The sequence below is a fragment of the Chionomys nivalis genome, chromosome 4, assembly GCF_950005125.1.
Source record: "Chionomys nivalis chromosome 4, mChiNiv1.1, whole genome shotgun sequence".
In the NCBI taxonomy this organism is placed as follows: domain Eukaryota; kingdom Metazoa; phylum Chordata; class Mammalia; order Rodentia; family Cricetidae; genus Chionomys; species Chionomys nivalis.
In genome coordinates, this window is record NC_080089.1 from 100,521,598 (window position 1) to 100,534,314 (window position 12,717).

Genomic DNA, 12,717 nt, shown 5'->3' on the forward strand with positions numbered 1-12,717 from the left:
CCCTTCAACTCAGAAAAATACAAAGGCCAGCAGAAAAGATGACCAGCTACTTTGGTGCAAGGAGTTCAGGCGCAATTATTGTTCATAGGTTGGAACAGATCTGCATTCCCAGAGTTCTCTGGAGGAAAGACTGTTTGCTATGTGGTAGAGGTGACTGACTGATTCGACTTCAGCTGCTAACAATGCTGTGAGCAGACCACTCTCAGCCATCAGTCTCCTCCAGCTATAGAGAGCAGATGACTAGATTAAGTGAAGTATGAAGTCCTAGCCCACAAACCAATTTAGAACAATCTACCGGAGCCATCCCAGCTTTTACAATCTGTGCAGAACAGCTGAGGTCCTTGTCGGGAATGCGGCAGAATGCAATCTCTCCTTCTGCCCAGTCTGCCTGCTTCCCTTTTCTCGTCCCAAGTGCCGGGCCCAGTGTTTCACTGTAGACGTCTTGTATGGTTATCTCAGCTTTCCAGGAAACCCGACAGTGTCTGTGGGTCAAATGGAACCCTATGGTCATGCGAGTCGCCATGCAGGAAGCTCTGCATGGACACATGCCTAAAATGCCACTAGATTCCTTGCAACCAAGGAAGGAGTAAGCAAGAACTGGAATAAAATTATATCACGCTTGGGCAAGGGAATTTCCAGTAATCAGAGAATAATGGCAGATCGGAGAGAGTGGCTGGCACTTTAAAGAATTTCGGTACTTCCTAAGAAGGAAAGGACAGGCATAAAGAGTACCAGCTCACAGCTCACAACAGTGTCAAGCAAAGTCATCTCTGCCCTTTTTGTCCCCTCTAACCTTGGCCACCAACTTGGAGTGGGTAGGAAGACAAGCTAACAGACCAAGGGCAACCAGGAACAGAATCTAAAATGATAGCAAGTGTTCCCTTCCTTCAGACTCTATAATTGTAATAATTTCCTTTCGTCTAGTGTACGATCCCCAGCGTCCCAGGTGCCATGAGTTATAAAACCTGATCTTATCAAAGGATGGACCCCGTGGTCTCATGTGGTGGTGACGCTTTGAAGTTTTTTCCTGGACAACATTATTTGTTACATGCATACTGAGAGACACACTAGGCCCTGATTTGCCTCTAGGGAGAGGAGACCCTAGTTTGGGACAGCAGAGACAGCAGCGGTGGAGCAAGTCTGAAGTCCTCCCTTCTAGACGTCCTGGAGTATAGCTCCTCTCCTGGTCCAACCCCCCCCCAACCCCCACCCGGCTTGCCCAACTCAATCCTGCAGCCTGTTACTGAAAAGCCAGCTCTCAGGCCCGCCAGCTCCGGTCCGTGGTACCCACTCCGCTCTTCCCCACGCTCCTTTCTCGCAACCCTCCCTCGTCCCGCCCCTCTCTCCAGGCCGCTCTCTGGCAGAAGCTCCAGCCCGGCTTGAACGGCCTTGCTCCTGAAACCTGGCTCCGCCCTCTGGGTGCCGCTCTTTTCTCCTGGCCACGACCCCTTTAGCTATCACGCCTGGACCCTCCCACTCTGACTCTCCCCGGCAGCCACATTGCGTCCCACTTACCCGGTCACGTCCCCAAACCCCGGCCCCAACTCCACTTCGGGCCCTGGCCTCACCTGACCACGCCTCCTCTCGCTGCCACGTCCCACCCCTCTCTGCAGACCACGTCCTCTCCTGCAGCCGCATCACGCCCTGCTTGTTTGTTCACGCCCCTAAGACCTGGCTCCGCCCCTTCCTGGACGCCTTCTCTTTGACACCACGCCTCCTCTCTGTGCCACTTTCCGCTCCTCTCTCCTTCTCTCCAGGCCCCACTCACGACAGCTCTGCTCCTCTCTCCAGCCCCCCTTTCGCCCTCCCCGCTTCTGCACCCCGCCCCACCATTCGGCCACGCCCCAAAGTCTGGACCCCGCCCCTCCTGGCCCCGCCCTTGCCTCCTGGTCACACCCCCTCGCCGCCGCGCTCCGCCCTGCTTTCCAGACCCCGCCCTCTTGGCCCCACCTCCAACTGGGACCCAGCGAGCCGCCGCGGCTGGCCGTGGGCACTATGGGGACAGCCTCATCTCTGGTGAGCCCCGCTGGCGGGGAGGTGATCGAGGACACGTACGGGGCGGGCGGCGGCGAGGCCTGCGAGATCCCGGTGGAGGTGAAGCCCAAGGCCCGCCTGCTGCGCAGCTCGTTCCGCAGGGGTGCGGGAGCCGGGCCCGGGTCGCTGCCTCGCGCGGCGGGCGGCGGCGGGCTGCTGGGAGCCAGTTTCAAGTCCACCGGCTCGTCAGTGCCAGAGCTGGAGTACGCGGCAGCCGAGTTCGAGCGGCTTAAGAAGGAGTATGAGATCTTCCGGGTCAGCAAGAACCAGGAGTTGCTGTCCATGGGTCGCCGAGAGGCCAAGCTGGACACCGAGAACAAGAGGCTGCGGGCGGAGCTGCAGGTAACGCGGGACAGAGCCTGTTGTGAGCTGGACGCCTGGGGAAACTGAGACCCGGGTGTGCCGCTCAGCCACTTGGTGGCACCACCATCCTGTCCCAGGCTACAAATCAAGTTGTTTTCCAAGTTGGACAGAAGCTGCTCCTTGTTTAGGAGGAATCATTATTTGAATCTAAACTAATTTCTTATCAGCTTCTCCCCCCCCCTTTCAATTTCCGGTTCATTCATCTAGACACCTTGAATCAATCATCCCAAGTCCTGAAGCCGCAAATGCCACACTGTGATGAAACTTCATACAACTCCTCCCATTTAACGTATCTCCAACATGGAGCGCTTGGCTCAGTTTCTTTGCGACGTCCTGCAGTTTTGGGTTTTAATGATATGATAGGAATTTTTATGGAAACCTTCTAGTTTCACCGTTTTTAACTCCTGTGGTTAAAAACCTTCCTTGAGAGTACTCAAATTCCCTTAGTCCATTTGGCTAATAGACTCATAGTTATTTTAATGCTTTGTAGGCCTTACAGCAGATAGGCTTTAGTTCATTCAGATAGTAGGTAAAGCAAAAATTCTCAGAGCGAAAAGTCTGGGACTTGATGCCAGGGACCCGGAGCCTCTCTGGTGGTTATATGTTTACTCCTTTCTTTTCCGTGGGTGAGATCTCTGACAGCCCAAGAGCTCCAGGGCCCATCGAAGTAGGCATTAAATAAACAGCTCAGGCTTATTTGCATAAAAGAAGGCACCTTCTTTTAGTCAGGCATCATTTCCATCAGGTTTTATGAAGCCCGCCCTTCGTTATCTAGTATGCCATTAGCATATTCTCTGGGAAGATGTTCCTCGCTGCAGCTCCTGCTGCCCTCGGGTTCCACTGGCTGACCAATGCACTTGCCCATATAAGGTGGACCTGTGCATTTCCGGTCTGATTTCATGTGTGCGCATTACTGCCCACTGAGAACCATGTGGGATGGCAGGTAGGAAGGGGCAGGATGAAGCCAGCATAGAGAGGGCTGGCAGACCCAAAGTCACAAGTCACTGGTCAGCAATCCCAATTCCTTGTGTAACCTGCTGTTCCTTTCTTGCCTGCATAATCTTGAGGAAATTTTCCCACATTTATTTCACTCAGCCGTGTTGACATTTACTGGAGGCCCGCCGTGGAATCAGACTGAAAGGCTCAGGGGACAGTAAAAGGATTAATCTATAATGTCGCGGAGCATGGAAACTTTCGTAGTTAATTATTCTTCAAGCCGAGCCGTACAAATTGTATTTCTTATTCTCTTAGAAAACCCGAGGCACAGAAAACTTTGAGAGCTGGTGCAGTATTTCAAAGAAAAGGTGTTCGTGCCCACTGAAAGCTCATTGCTGCAGAACCTGCTTGCTAGCATTCAAACATGTTTGCATTTCTTCTATTTTGCGTGAATAAAATGATGACATAGACATGCTTGATAGTTGATAAAAATAGTGAGTAGAGTATTAAATTCTAACATATGTAACATATATGTCAAAAGGCAAGGCTGTTTTTGTTAAGAGATAACAGGAGAATTATTCCAGGCACTTCAGAAAACTTATCAGAAGATACTGCGGGAAAAAGAGGGGGCACTGGAAGCAAAATACCAAGCCATGGAGAGAGCAGTTACATTTGAACACGACAGAGACAGAGTTAAAAGGCAATTCAAGGTAAATTCCTTATATTTCTACACACATCCCCAGAGTCACAGATTAAAAACTATTTTTTTAAAAAAAGTGTTCATTTGATCCAGATGTGCCGGCCCATGCCCTTAATTCCAGCACTCTGGAAACACAGACAAGCAGACCTCTGTAAGTTCAAGGTCAGCCTGGTCTACATAATGAGAGCTTGTCTTGAAAAACACAACAGAAAAAAAAGTTAATCTGCTATCGTGATGAACAGAGATAAATGAAGTAACATGTATGAAGGTCACAAGAGCTGGAGAAGAAAGTGTTTGGTGTTTTCAGTTGGGTGTTGTTTATTTGATAGAGAGATAGGAAAGTGAACATTTTAGATGAGATATTGAAAGATTAAAGAATGAATTTTTTAGTTTTATTTTTAATTGTGTGTGTATGTATGTACAAACACACATGGATGCAGTGCCTGTGGGGGCTAGAGTCGTAGGATCTCTTGGAGCCAGAGTCACAGGCCAGTGTGAGCTGCCCAACATGAGTGCTAGGAATCAAAAGAAATCAAAACTCAGGTTTGCTGCAAGAGCAGCATGTATTCTTAGCCACTGTACCCTCTCTCCAGCCTCCAAGAATGTGTTTCTTCGTGAGATGGAACACTTGGAAATGTTTGGTATTTAATATGAAGGAACAAATTTGTTAGATGTCACATAAGACTCACATTCATGCAGCGAGACTTCCAGTGGATTCAACTGGGAAGCAATAAAAGGTCTAGGATGTCATCTCAGAGGAGACTGAGAACCAAATGAAAACTGACTTTATGAATGAATGGCTTTTTTCCCCCTGAAAAGTTGGTGGCACAACTTTGTGATTATAAAAAGAGTCTCAAAATTAAATTCTACGTTTTAAAAGATTTTTAGGGAGACCAAAGAAAATGAAATCCAGGACTTACTAAGGGCCAAGCGGGAACTGGAGAGCAAACTTCAAAGGCTGCAGGCTCAGGGTATCCAAGTTTTTGACCCTGGAGAGTCTGATTCTGATGACAGCTGCACGGATGTCACAGGTAAGCACATTTCATGTTCACGTTACCCTTTCTGCAGGGCCGCTGTGATGCTCAGAACCGACTGCCGTATTCCCTTTACTCTCTGTGTGCAGGATTAGTGCGTGCCATGCTCTTACAAACAGAAGAGACCTTTTGGTCCTCTCTTAGCTGCTTGGACCTCCTGTCCTTGGTAGTTTGGGTTAGGCTTTCTCTTGTCCTCATGCTCTGCCAACCATCCTGGCCCATGGTGTACATGTGCGCTCTCTCTCCACACGCCTATCCCCATCCAAGGTACCCACTACGAACCACACCTACATTTTTCTAGCAAGAAAGAAAAATCTGTAATCACAGAATTCAAAACATTTCCCACAATTCAAGAAAGTATTAATGAGCTGTGATTAGTACAAGGTAAAGGAAAAGCTTCCTGTAGGTATAAGGAGATGTTGTGATCCTCCTGTTTATAAGGGTGGTATTATAGCCTTACAAAGGGATGCACTGGGGAGTAAGATACAGCACCTGGCTGTTCCTGACTTATTTTCATTTTATTCTCAATGGTTGGGAGCAGCATTTTGAGAAAAAGATGCAGTGATCCCAACTAACCAAGAACAGCTAAGAAAGTGCCTCCTGCTGTCACATGACTTAGTGACTGCTTCCATTCCATATTGGCTTCTTCATATGTACAATGTATCAAAGCTACTGTAATGTTTTGGCAAGTTAAAAGACACAAGCCAATGCTGCCTTCTTGGTCCTTCTCATTGATACATCAATTTAAACCTAAAGGACACAAGTTATCAATGTCCTGTTGACAGTCTGTGTTTAAAGTCCCTTCAGAAGCTGGGCATGGTAGCATATTGTAGGCAGAGACTGCTCATTTGTTTCCCGGCACTCAGACCTGAATAATCACACAGAAACTATATTAATTACAACACTGTTTGACCAATAGCTTAGGCATATTTTTATCTAACTCTCACATCTTAAATTAACCCATTTCTTTTAATCTGTGTATTGCCATGAGGTCGTCACCTACCAGTAAGGTTCTGGCTGGCAGCTGGCATCTTTCTCCTTTGGCAGCTACATGGTGTCTCCTCGACTCCACCTACTTTCTCTCTATATCTCTGTTCGGATTTCCTGCCTGGCTTTACTCTACTAAGCCATTGGCCAAAACAGCTTTTCTAATAACCAATGGTAATAAAACATATCCATAACATATAGAGGGGAATCTTACATCAGCATATGCCATTAATTTCAGCACTCAGGGGGCAGAGGCAGGTAATCTGTATGTGTTTAAAGTCAGTCTGGTCTACATAGTGAGTTCCAGGACAGCTGGGGCTTCGTCTCAGGGGGAAAAAAATTCCTTTACATTTTAACTGATGTGTAAATGTCCATTTGCAAGTAGATTTTTAGAATTGTTTGTGGTGTTTTTAAACTGCCTCTTTTTCATTTCATTTATTTATCTTGAGTATATGTATGTGGGTATGTATGTGTGTGCATGTGGCTGGAAGTGCACGTGTGTGGAGGTCAGAGGATAATCTGTGAGAATCAGTTCTCTCCTTCTGCCAGTTGCACCCCAGGTATTGGATGCAAGTCCTCAGGTTTGGTGGCAAGTGCCTTTGCCTACTGAATCATCTCACTGCCCTAAACTGCCTCTTACTAAAGTTCCTTTGTTTCTTTTTCTCTTCCTTCTTTCCTATTTTAATCCTTTCTTTGAATTCGAGATGATAACCAGAATTGTGCTAACCAGAACTGAAATGCTTTGCCAAAAGTCAGTGCCAAAATATTTTGAAAACCATTATTTGAATGCTTGTTTTATTTATAAATAGAACATCTTGACATGAAAAACACTATTTGACATATGTAATGAGTTTTAAAATATTTGGTAGCTTGGCTGTTTTTGAAATTCCAATTCCTTGTTGCAACAGCTACTGGAACCCAATGTGAATACTGGCCCAGCAGAGCCTTGGGAAGCGAGCCTTCCATAGGCAGCATGATCCAGCTTCAGCAATCCTTCAGAGGCCCTGAGTTTGCCCACAGTTCTATAGATGTGGAAGGACCCTTCGCAAACATCAACCGAGGTAACCGGCCCCTTGCCTGTGACTGTTCGCGCTCTAGAATCTTGTGCACGTGATGTTGGTGTTCTGGCACCTTCCATTGGCAAGCCAGCATGCACAGAGACTACGACTGACCAAGCTGAGGTGACACACTTTTCATCAGGGTAACGTGGCCCTCCTACTATCCTGGCCACCCATGTTCTAGTAGCTGTGCTATTCTCAGAATTCACGGGTGCTTTGTTGAGCCACAAGGATACGATGTAGTTTAACTGAGAAACAATATTTTTATATTTGTTATTGTCAGGTATTTTATAATTTTTCCTTCCCACTAAATAACATAAAACTACTTTTCGTTTTACACCATTCTCAAACTCTCTTTTAGCTTCATTGGAGTTCAAGACTAGGAAGGCAAAATGACACATCACTTGGGAAGGCAGGCTCCTTTCAACTAGCAGAGCAACTGAGTGGCTCACGAAAAATAGAATTACAGACACTACCCTGGGGATCCATTGTCTCCAGGGGAGACCACTGACATTCATTACCTTAAATCCCAGAGGAGAAGTTGAGGCTAGAAATTAATTACTTTCTAATACGTTATTCTGGCTTTGGTGGTATTAACACATGACAGCAGGTTCTAGTCTATGTCTGTTATGCTTTTCTCAGACTTACTTGGAATTATTTTGTCAGGTGTATGGTGGTAAGGTTTTCATTGATTTATGGACATTTTACTTCCAGATGACTGGGACACTGCTGTGGCTGGCTTATTGCAGGTCACGCCCTTGTTCTCACGTTCCCTGTGGAGTCACTCTGTCAGATGTTACCTCATCTACACAGACGAAACCCAGCCTGAAGTGGAACTTTTCCTGAAGGTGAGATATTCATAAATTGTGTACTAACTCATTGAGAATACAGAGTCTGGGGCTGGAGAGAAGCTCAGCAGTTAAGCGCTTTAGCTGCTCTTGCAGAGGACCCTGGTTTGTTTCCAGCACCCACACAGTGGCTTACAACTGGCTCTGATTCCTGTCACAGGGCATTGGATGCCCTCTTCTGGCCTCTGTGGCACCAGGCATGCTCATAATGCATATACACACATGCAGGCAGACACCCATATGTATAAAATTTTTAAAAAATATCTTAAAAAAAGAGAGATAAAGAAAAGAAAATACAAGTTAATAGCTGAGATAGTGGCACATATCTGTAACCTCAGCACTCAGGATAGAGGTAAGAGGACTGAGGTGAGTTGGAGGCTAGCCTGAACTACATAGTGAGATCCTATCTCAAAACACAATACAAATTAATGTTATATCCAGAATATAATCACATTTAAACTAAGTAGCTCGCTACCTATGAGATTTTCCAGCTGAATAAGCATTAATAAGGCTTTGCTTATGATGCACTTTGGTTCCGTATTCACGTGCGTAAAGTAGACATTGTGTTAAGGCTCCTAGTTTTCATCTAATTTACTAGTAAAGTAAGGACAGGAGCCAAGGCATGAAGATGAAACTAAGATGTTGGGATATTCTGGCTTCTTTCTATTTATATCTAATTTTATACCTAAAATATATCATTAAGATCCTGATGTCTTAGTGGTACACTCCTTTAATTCCTGCACTTGAGAGGTAGAGGCGGGTGGAGCTCTGTGAATTCAAGGCAAGCCTGGTCTACAGAGTGAGGTCCAGGACAGCCAAGGCTACACAAAGAAACCCTGTCTCATTCCAAAAAACAAAACCAAAAACAAACAACAAAAAGAGATGCCAATGTCTTAATGTAAAAGTACAAAATATAGTTAAGAATTTGTGTATTAAAATGGCCTTTTCATATTTCATTAGCTATTGTCTTCCATGTTTGAGCCCTTCGTTGGCCTTGTCTGATGTAGTTGCTGTCCTTAAAGCTGTTTCAGATAATACTAAAGTTTAATCCTTATCACGACTTTGAATTTCTCAAGGCATCCCATGGAGTTATTCAAAAGCAAAACTAGAGTTCTGTAAACTACAGCATGTGGCCACTTCTGGCTTGCTACCTGGTTTCATATGGCCCAGAGCTAAGATTTGCTTTTTTATTTTAAAGCAGTGGTTCTCAGCCTTCCTAAACTCCACAACCCTTTAATACAGTTCTTAATGTTGTGTGACCCCTAGCCATAAAATTATTTTTGTTGTTACTTTTACGAATCACAATGTAAATATTTTTGGAGATAGAAGTTTGCCAAAGAGTCTCGACCCATAGAAGACTATTTTGTTAGGTGAAAATTATATGAAATCTACACTTTAACGTCTATAAAAAAGTATTATTGGAACACTCACAGGCTGTGTGTGGGGTGTGTGTGTGTGTGTGTGTGTGTGTGTATGTGTGTGTGTGAGAGAGAGAGAGACACAGAAATCCATGGCTGGACTACCAAAGCAGTTAATTGGAAGAGAAACCAAATATTTAAAAGGTCCCTACTAAAACAGATGAATTATTAAGCATTATTATTTTTAAAAGATATTTACCACCTGACCTTTTGTAGGAGAACTCTATCTCTACTGTCTCAAGTGAATTTCAAATACATCTTCATTCCCAAAGATAAACTTGCTAAATCCATGGGCTACAGGCTGTTAGTAGATTTACTTAACACTCCTTTATGATATTACTAATCTTGGTAAAATTGTAGAATATTTTATAGTCCACAGCTTCCATCTCGTAGTTGGATATAAGTTCTTCCCAAGGACAACTAGAGGGATCTGACTAATTCCTTTAATAAAAATCATCATTATTTGCTATAGACCAATATTTTTTTATTAAGATTTTAACTTTTTATGTTTCTGCAATGAAATCTCGGGCTTTTAATGCAAGGCAAGCCTGCTGTCATTGAAACTGCGACTCCTAGCTCAGATCACCGTATTCCACACATGCCCGCACACACACGCGCGCGCACACACACGGATTTACCTTTGAATCCTTTAAAACAAGAAAGCAAATTATCCCTGATAAAAATAATACCAAGAAGCCGGGCGGTGGTGGCACACGCCTTTAATCCCAGCACTCGGGAGTCAGAGGCAAGCGGATCGCTGTGAGTTCGAGGCCAACCTGGCCTACAAGAGCTGGTTCCAGGACAGGAACCAAAAACTACGGAGAAACCCTGTCTTGAAAAATCCAAATAAAATAAAATAAAATAATAATAATAATAATAATAATAATACAAAGAAATACCAAATCAAACTAACCTAATACTTTGTTCTGTTGCTTGATTATGAAATAAATAAATCATTTTATGCACTAGAAAATAGTCATGTTATTAAGCTATTATTTTTTGTGCTAGAGAGAAATTTACTTTTGCTCTGTAATATTTTCTTTAAAATATGATCTTTTTTGTATTAGGATACTGCTTAGAATATAGGCTGTTCTAAAATATATCTTTTGAGTAATAAGATCCTCTCTGCACCCCTATCAGTTAACTATATCATGCTTTAATATATCCTGATTCATTTTTAGGACCATTCACCTAAACTTAAGAGAATGTGCGAGACCATGGGATATTTCTTCCAGGCCATTTATTTTCCAATAGATGTTGAAAACCAGTACCTCACTGTAAGAAAATGGGAACTCGAGAAGAGTTCTTTAGTTGCTTTATTCCTTCACTCAACATTACCAAGGTAAGCTGAAAAATATCTCTAGTTTACCATCACATTAGCTGTAAAGTTCACTGCCAAGGGAACTTCAAAGATGAGTCCTGATTCCATTCTTATAGTCAAAAGCAGTGTGTGAAATCTAATAAATCTTTTAACTCCCTCACACTCAGATAAAAAATGTAAAGCTTTATACCATTAGATCTATCAGCATCATTAATATAAGAATTGCTTTGGGCAGCAGTTGGCAACAGTGGCCCAGGGCTAACCCTGCCCATTGTCAGCTTTTGTAAATAAAGTTTTATTGGAACACAGTCACATTCACTGATTTGTGTACATGTTTTTAGTAGCTGCTTTCATACTATAACAGCAAAATGGAGTGTTCACAATGGAAACTGTCCTACACAGCCTAATGTTTACCGTCTGAATTACAGGAAAAGCTGGTGGCTTCCCGTATCAGTCTACAGGCAACCCTGTTGTTTTCTTTCTTGGAATACAATTTGAAGTTTCAATGTGAATATTATTATAATATAATGAATCTTACCTGTGGGTGTTTCAGTCAATCAAATACAGATGGTGTAGATAAAAGACAAAATGGGACAAAGAGGGGCGCGAGCTGTTCCGTCTAGCCTTGTTGTCTGACTGGGTTTAGCCTTGCAGAGTGTGAGTTGTCCTTGACTGAGCTGTTCCGTCTAGCCTTGTTGTCTGACTGGGTTTAGCCTTGCAGAGTGTGAGTTGTCCTTGACTTTAATTGCATGAGATGTCCAGTGCCACCACTTTCCCTGCAGTAAATTCTGTCCTTGTCCCTAAGACTCTGCCTTGTAGCTGGGCCTCTCAACTGCTCAGCAAACGGCGGCAGGAGGATTGCAAATTGCAGCCCAGCCCAGGCAACTTAGCAAGATCCTGTCTCAAAAGAACTCAAGGTCTAGATATGTGGCTCGGTTGGTGGAGGACTTTCCTGCCGTGCACGAGATTCTGGGGTCAGTCCCCAACACCTCACAAAATCTGGCATAGTGATGCACGCCTGTAATCCCAGCACTCAGGAGGGGGAGGCTGGAAAAAAGGAGAGGAGAAAACCCAGTGGTAGAGTAATAATTACCTTGTGTGCATGAAGCCTTAGATTCAATGCCCAATTACACACACACACACACTCACACATACACAACACACACAAACATACATATACATACTCACACCAGACACACACATACCACACAGTTATTCACACAGACATACACACTCACACAGACACACTCACTCACACATACACAACACACACTTATTCACACACCCATACACAACACACACACTCACTCATACACAACACATACTTATTCACACACACACCGTACTCACACATACACAACACACACATTCCCACGCACACAAACACACAAAAGAAAGAAGGGGCCTACAGACAACTTAGCAGCTAGGTGGAGAGAACTAACAATTTCTCCGAGTGTGTCTACAATGCCCTTCAACTGGTTGCTCTCAGCGGAATCCCATTTCTCTACTGTTCTCTCCTTGCTTTCATATTCATTAAGGGTGTATCATTTTTAATACATGATGTTGGGGTTGTATCTTATGTCATTTGGTAATACATGTCCTTCATTGTTAAATTATTCTTCTTTAATTCTTATTTTTAATCTACTTTTTCTTTAAGACATTCACTTGTTTAAGATAACTCTCCTCTTGATGCTTTAGCATTTGTTTCTGTCTTCCTCATTTTAAACTTGAGTTCCCCCTTCCATTTATTTTCTATTATTTGTTTATCTCCTTTAACTAAAATTTTGGTTTTCTTAAATGATTCTTTTAGTCAGGCAGTGGTGGCACACAGCTTTAATCCTAGCACCCAGGAGGCAGAAACAGGCAGATCTCTGTGAGTTCAAGGCTAGCCAGGTCTACAAAGCGAGTTCCAAGACAACCAGGGCTGTTATATGTTACACAGAGAAACCCTGTCTTGAAAAAAAAAATTTTTTAAATAATCAGAATTTTAATTTCTTACGTTTCTGCTTCAGCTTTCT

General features: G+C 43.8%; 1 protein-coding gene across 4 annotated transcripts in view; it reads left to right on the forward strand.

Moving 5' to 3' along the window:
• Positions 1–1,971: 1,971 nt before the first annotated feature.
• The window catches only part of Nphp3 (nephrocystin 3), a 41,748-nt gene continuing 31,002 nt past the window's right edge, over positions 1,972–12,717 (forward strand). For all 4 annotated transcript variants that reach the window (XR_009057026.1, XM_057768436.1, XM_057768437.1 and 1 more), the window contains exons 1-6: positions 1,972–2,376; positions 3,918–4,043; positions 4,914–5,064; positions 6,963–7,115; positions 7,827–7,960; positions 10,560–10,720. Coding sequence is in view for 3 of the 4 variants with exons in the window: in XM_057768436.1 (XP_057624419.1) it covers positions 1,996–2,376; positions 3,918–4,043; positions 4,914–5,064; positions 6,963–7,115; positions 7,827–7,960; positions 10,560–10,720 (1,106 nt within the window). In the remaining variant the exon portion in view is untranslated. The remainder of the gene's footprint in view (positions 2,377–3,917; positions 4,044–4,913; positions 5,065–6,962; positions 7,116–7,826; positions 7,961–10,559; positions 10,721–12,717) is intronic.